We start from the raw sequence: 6,992 nt of genomic DNA on the forward strand, positions 1-6,992 counted from the left end.
CGGCGAGATTAGCTAGTGATGCGATGAGTGGCATCTTGAGGTTGTGAACTGTAGTGGAGTGGCAGCGACGAACAGCCACCACTGGACGTGGCCATTGTTGCAGTATGGGAGCGGAGCTAGGTCTTTGAGGTAGGACACAGAAGATTCAGCTTAGCGCGAGCAGCTCTGGAATCTAGCGAGCGCTCTACGCAGCCATAAGGAATGGGCAGTGTTTAGAAGCAGGAGCACATACTTGGAGTTTCCAAGAATGGACTACAGTGCTGGTGGTTTGGGGGTGGAGGTTGGGCCGGCCGGTGAGACCAAGTACATTGCCATTACATGAATATAAATTGCAACCGATGAGGTAATGACGCGGCTACTCCCAACTAAACATGTCCTCGATCCCTTCAATTTATGCCCACGGCCTCCCTATAAATACCATTGGCCTTCCATTTAAATCTCCACCACCTCCACACCCTCAAATGCACCAATCTGAATCTCCCCCAAGATTACGTAGTCCTACAAGTGCATGCAGGCATAGAGAGCCACGCATAGTGCACAGCACCTAAGATCAGCTCGCCATGGTGGTGGCAGGAGCTACTATGGCCGTGCTTCAGAGAGCATGGACAGCCAGCACCGACTTGTTTCTGGGTTTGCTTCCAGTTCACATCCTAATGGTAGTGATCCTGGTATCTGGCATGGCCATGCTGTGGCGGGTTAGCCGGGCACGGGACGTGTACCTGGTGGACTACGGCTGCTTCCTGGGTGAGCCACGTTACAGGATCCCCTCGGCGATGGCCCTGGAGCACGCACGCCTCATGACCGACCTCATCGAGGAGGAGAGCGCTGACTTCATGGCTCGGCTGCATGAGCGCTCCGGGATCGGCGAGGAGACGAGCGTGCCCAATTCTTACCGCTATATGCCCCCCAAGCGCGGCGTGGAGGCTTCCCGGGAGGAAGCCGAGCTGGTCATCTTCTCCGCCGTCGACAAGGTGCTGGCAAGGACGACGGTGAATCCCGAGGACATCGACACACTCATCATCGCCTGTAGCTTCACCACGCTGACACCGGTGTTCGCCGACGTGGTCGTCAACAAGTACAAGCTCCGCGCGGACGTGCAGAGCGTGAACCTGTCCGGGATGGGGTGCAGCGGGGCGCTCATCTGCGTCGGCCTCGCCGAGAAACTCCTGCAGGCTGCACCACCAGGGAAGCACAAGCACGTGCTGGTCATAGCCACCGAGATCCTGTCGTCGATGATGTACCACGGCACCAAGCGCGAGATGCTTGTGCCCAATGTGCTCTTCCGCATGGGCGCCGCCGCCATGATCATGACCAACTCACCGGAACGCGCGCGGTTCCGGCTCGGTCCGATCGTGCGCACGCTGACCGCTGCCCGGGACAGCGACTACCGATGCGCATTCCAGGAGGAGGACGACAAGGGGATCACGGGCATCAACCTCTCCAAGGAACTTCCCGTCGTTGCTGCGAACGCGCTCAAGAGTCACATCGTCACCTTCTGTCCCCGGGCCCTGCCTGCCTCGGAGCTTCTCCGGGTCGCCTTCTCCCTCGTCAAGCAGTACGTGTTCCCGCTCCCGGGCGCGCGTGGGCGTGCGGAGAAGGGCGCGCGGCCGGCCTTCAACAAGGTGTTCCAGCACTTCTGCATCCACCCGGGCGGGCGCAGGGTGCTCCAGGAGGTGCAGCATGGCCTCGGCCTCTCTGACCGTGACATGGAGGCGTCGCACATGACGCTGCACCGGTTCGGGAACATGGCCAGCAGCTCGTTGCTGTACGAGCTGGCCTACATCGAGGCCAAGGGCCGGATGACCGAGGGTGACCGGGTGTGCATGATCTCCTTCAGCCCCGGCATAGACTGCAGCAGCGTCGTATGGGAGTGCATCAACCCGGCGGCGGCAGATCCCAACGGACCCTGGGCCGCCTGTATCCACCGCTACCCTGTGCAGGTCAAGACGACCTAAGGCCAGGTTCGCTTCTTTTTAGAGCCTTGGCTTATGCATAATTAAGCTGCAGTGTGCAGTGAAAATAAGCTCATGAGAATAAAGCATCCACTTCTTTTCTGCTCCTATCTACTACCTTCGTCTGGAAATACTTGTCATCAAAATGGATAAAAAAGATGTATCTAGACGTATTTTAGTTTTAGATACATCTTTTTTATCCATTTTGATGACGAGTATTTTTGGACGGAGGGAGTATTAGGTGTAAAGTCAGTAGTACTAATATTGGTGCACTGTAATTCTGTTCTCATTGAAATAAATTATATTTCCGAATTTCGTGAAATGTTACGATTTTCTTTTTTTGCAGAGATGAAATATTACAAGTTGAACCGATGGAAGATCATTGTCACACATACGAACGCCATAACGAACGTGAATTGCTCCTTACAGTTTAGCAGCCGTATGGAGGCAAATCAATCAAGAGGACAAGAATTCTGGTGTGGCTATACGTCAGTCAGCTGAAAGAAAGTTTGGGGTCAGTCAGATTTTTCTCAACCGTCGGATGCGAAATCAACGGCCTGCACCTTACTTCAACCTCCAACCTTTGTTCCTCCTATCGCCAGCCTAACCGCCATCCCCCGCGGCCCGTGGCGCTCCTGCGACCGCCTTGCCACCCCGCTCTACCTTGAACCGCCCTCCACCGCGGGGCTTGTTGTCGCCCCCGGCAATCCCCTAGCCCCGCCTGCGGCCCGTGTCCAGTTTTTGGGGTTTCTGTATTCATTTCCGCTTCTGCAAAAAAATAATATGAAAACAAATATGGTAGCATCAGTTCCGTCCGTTTCCGCTCCGATTTCATCCGTAGTGTCTTGAAACTTTTGTTTGTCGGGGTCAGCCAACAAAACTATATTATGGCGAGGTGCCTCGACGTAGGCATGTGAGTTTGAACTTCATGCAAATTGGAGATAACGGCAGAATTACTAGCTTCAGCTCGAGCAGGTAAGAAATGTAAAGTTGACTCACGATACCAGGTTTAGAGATTATAGTATTATAAGAAATGAATTTAGATATTGAAACTTCATCAAGTTTACCTGACTTGTAAGGGTTATAAAGAATATTATCGTATATGGATTTATTGATAATTCTAATTGGGGGTCTCATATCCTGAATGATTTAATTATTACAAGTTTTACGGTGATTGGGCTTTTTTGGAGCCCTTCGTTTGTCTCAATCTAACGGCACACACATACGTAGTACTGGCTAGTACTCGGATGAAGTATTTCAAAGTACTAAAACTTGTGGGGATGGTACTAATGACAATGTGGGGACACCTTTTAATCTAGGAGCATTTTAGTCATTGGAAAAATGTGCACGTGCCGCCCCTCTCGTCCAATGCAAAACCGCCGCCATGGTCCTCTCCTCTTCCATTACGGAACCGCAGCCATCTCCTCCCTCTCTTGCATTCCAAATCCACCGCAGCCATCTCCTCCTTCTCGCCGCCGCAACTTTGCTCTTCTCCTCTTCCACATCCACCCCCCCCCCTCTTCCATCGAAGCAAGAACCTCGATGGAGCAGTAGATCGAGCAGATCGCCGGCGGCGACCAGGTCAAGACGGCCAGGTTGAGGGAGATCCGTTCTTGGTTTGACAACACAAGGCAGATGAACTGGGCGGCAAGGTACATTTATATGTTGTAGGATTGGATAGATCAAGGTACAAGAAAAAGCCCAAGAAGGGTAAAAGAAAAAGCCCAAGGAGAAGGGAAAAGCATGTGTCCTCCTGTATTGTTGGAAATTCTTCGAGACTAATGAGAAGTAGAACATGAGAAATAGGGAGGCTCCTCCATACCACTTCTTTCTCTCTTGAGTTTGATGATGGTGCCGGCGGTGGTGGTGGTGGTGATGATGATGATGAGTGGATGCATAGGAGTCCTACACCCGGATCAAGTATGGGGTGCCGGACAAAGAGATCGACGAAGATGCTCAAGATATAAAGAGATGTGGGGGCTGATAAGTACAAGATTGCAGAGATGAAAAGTCAAGGAAGGAATTGGTGGAGAAGAGCAAACAAGAGAAGCTGGAGTTCGGGAAGAGGAGGATACAAGAGAAGATGGAACGATGGGAACAAATTAATGGAAGTAAAATGCGAGATGGATGCACATAGGCTTCAACTTATTGAATACAATCAATTGATGCAGGAGAAGATGGCTGAAAAGAACTGGCTCATGATGTTAGAAATTCCATGTATGAAACATCAAGAAGATTTGGGGAGATGAGTCTAGCAGAGATCGTGACTTCTAGGATGCCATGGAGTTGCCAGTGCACCGGAGGAGGGGGCGATGCACAAATGGGAGGATGCCGTGCTCTTGACGACATGTGATTTTTACATATCAGCTGAATGTGTGCATTATGATTCATCTTTTGTTTACGCATTTGAAGCCTACGAGCATTGCTTTTGCCTTAAGTTTATATTATGTCTAAATTTGAATTTGAATCTTGAACCTGTCGATTTGGTTTGAACTGCTGGTCAAGTGTGTGTGATGTTTAACAACGACAAGCTCGGCTTATATATGTGTGAAACTCGGGATTGATTAGAGTGCACAGATATAGGAAAGATAAATTTTTGAAGGTTGCATGTTTGCAACTTTGAGTTTACACACAGCCTCTACGTTTGGCGAGTTTGAGTTTGCGCACAACCTCTGCAACCTTAAATATTTTTTGGAGGGTCCCCAAAACTGTTTTGGAGGCCGTGAATACGGCTGATCTGCTAGAGTTGTTCTAAGACTTTCAACTTCACACCTGAGAACTGTGATGTTGTGTACTTGCATGTCTACTCTTACAGATATGGGAACAAATAAACTGAACCTCCACCGAACAAGAGAAAAATAAAGGTTATTTGTGCCCGTGATTAAATACAAGATGGAATACAGAAGTATTTACAAGCATAATAATATTATTTCTATGTCAGGCTTAATAAGGTTCAAGACCTAATACTAAGTACTCCTGCAGTTGAAATTAATACTCATCACACTCCGGCAACTTCTGTTGTTCACCGTACATTCTCAGATCATCTGCAAACTGCACGTCTCTCCTAAAATCGAAGATGAAATCTGTGTCTAGCATTCCATCTGTGTTCATTGTTCCACCGTGAGTAATATCACCATCACACTCAAAATAGTCTGTTGAATCTGGATAAACAATCTTCCTCGCGGATCCCTTTCCATAGAAGCAACGGCCTGTCACCAAAACCAGAATTGATTATGTATCAGTCACAAGAAAACAGCTCCGACAGTAATTCTTCCAAGTGAAATGTTTGGCAAACCATGTCTATTTTGCATTGGTTCCACTGACCACACCATAAAACAGTGGCAGTTTTAAGCAACCATGCTTGACACAATAAAGGTTACTAGACAAAGTGTATCCGTAAAACATCTTAAGATGCTGAAATTTTCTGCACGCGATCAGCAGCAAAGCTGCAAGAACACACAAATGTTTTAATTTATTTCGGAATTGCTACATATATTCAAGTTATATTGATCGATAACATGGCCTAAATGTTGTATAGCAAGATTCAGAGGTGTACACAAGACATGAAACCGAATTAGGTAAGCCAGATAACATGATCTCAGCTGCGGGCACAAGCCATTTTATTAACTCAAGAATAAGACTTTTCGACAAGAGAGTTAACATGATCGCAGCAAGCATAAGGCTTTTCGACAAAGCATAAGGCCTTTCCTATGTTTGGACGAAACAAGCAAGCATCATTGGTTGCAGAAAAATAAGAATAAGCATCGTAGGATCAAAAGACGAAAAGGTCGTAGAAGAAATCATAAGGCTTTTCGACAAATCAGGGTGGAAATTCTCCTCTTTAATTTTCAAAACCTGCATTTTTTTTAAACTGAGGCAAAACTTTTGCCTGGTTGATAAATTAAGAAGAAGAGAATTGCCCAGTTAATTTATGGAAAACCGGACGAAAACCAAAAACCTGCGTATATAGCTGCTCAAGGAACGGGGACTTACTGGTGTGTGTGAAGAGTAGAGGGCAGCAGAAATTTGGTTCTGTCTTCTGATAGGGAAACGAACAATTGACTTGGGCGAAGAAAAACTAGTTATGGGCCCCTGATTTGGGAGCAGCCACAAAGTTAATGTGGTAGCATTCCCTGCCCAAGGATTCCGAAGCGGACTCCACGCCACAGGTAACACTCGTTGCATACTTTGGTTCCTAAAACAAGCAGCAACAAAGGTCAATTGATACAGAAATGTATGGAATATATATGTACTACGTATGTACCAACTAAATAACGATGAACACAAATAAATTAAAGCCAGGTTGATGTACCCGAGGATGCTCCGATGCATATTTTTGCAGTGCTTGTGCGACCCGAGAGCGAATGTGTTGGGATATAACTATTAGGTATGACCCGCCCACGAGGGGCCGGGCTATACCTATGGCGATTCATCATATGAAGCCCACGAGGATATTGAAGATGGCGGTTTAGTTAAGGGCCCAAGGCCCAAAGGCGACTTAAAGCCCGTAGGGGTAAACCGCCATATATGTAAAGACTTGCATTGTAAAGCATGTAAAAGTAGTCACCGAGCCGGACACGTTATCTATGAGCCGGCCGGGACTCCGTGAGCCGCTGGGCGTCAACCTGTGTATATAAAGGGACGACCCGGCGGCGGTTCAAGACAAGAAAGACAACAGATCGAAAGCTAGGTCAAGCGGATTCACTCCCTGGTAATCGAGACATAAGCAATACCACCTCAAACTGGATTAGACCTTTACCTTCACTGCAAGGGGCCGAACCAGTATAAACTCCCGTGTCCTTTGTCACGTTTACCCCTTTAAACTACCTACTTGCGATGGCTCCACGACTAAGTCCTTTTGCTAGGACATCTGTCGTGACCTTTCCACGACAGTTGGCGCCCACCGTGGGGACAACGCACGGTGGTTTCGAGTTCTTAAAGGGCAGCTTTGCAGGGCTCAAGAGATACGCTGTAGGCCGGATGACCAAGAGTCGTCGCGGCAAGCTCTACATCGACGATGCAGGCTGGGGCCCGAGGCCG

At 48.3% G+C, this 6,992-nt stretch overlaps 1 protein-coding gene across 1 annotated transcript; it reads left to right on the top strand.

Moving 5' to 3' along the window:
• Nucleotides 1–427: 427 nt before the first annotated feature.
• LOC119305009 (3-ketoacyl-CoA synthase 6-like) lies at nucleotides 428–2,102 on the top strand. The gene has a single exon (XM_037581653.1). It carries the CDS (start codon nucleotides 561–563, stop codon nucleotides 1,953–1,955), a length of 1,395 nt encoding a protein of 464 aa, XP_037437550.1. The 5' UTR covers nucleotides 428–560; the 3' UTR covers nucleotides 1,956–2,102.
• Nucleotides 2,103–6,992: the final 4,890 nt, after the last annotated feature.

Source organism: Triticum dicoccoides, chromosome 5B (genome assembly GCF_002162155.2).
Source record: "Triticum dicoccoides isolate Atlit2015 ecotype Zavitan chromosome 5B, WEW_v2.0, whole genome shotgun sequence".
NCBI classification, from domain to species: Eukaryota; Viridiplantae; Streptophyta; class Magnoliopsida; order Poales; family Poaceae; genus Triticum; species Triticum dicoccoides.

Coding starts and splice junctions, on each gene's coding strand:
- LOC119305009 (XM_037581653.1), top strand. CDS start 561: ATGGTGGTGGCAGGAGCTACTATGGCCGTGCTTCAGAGAGCATGGACA.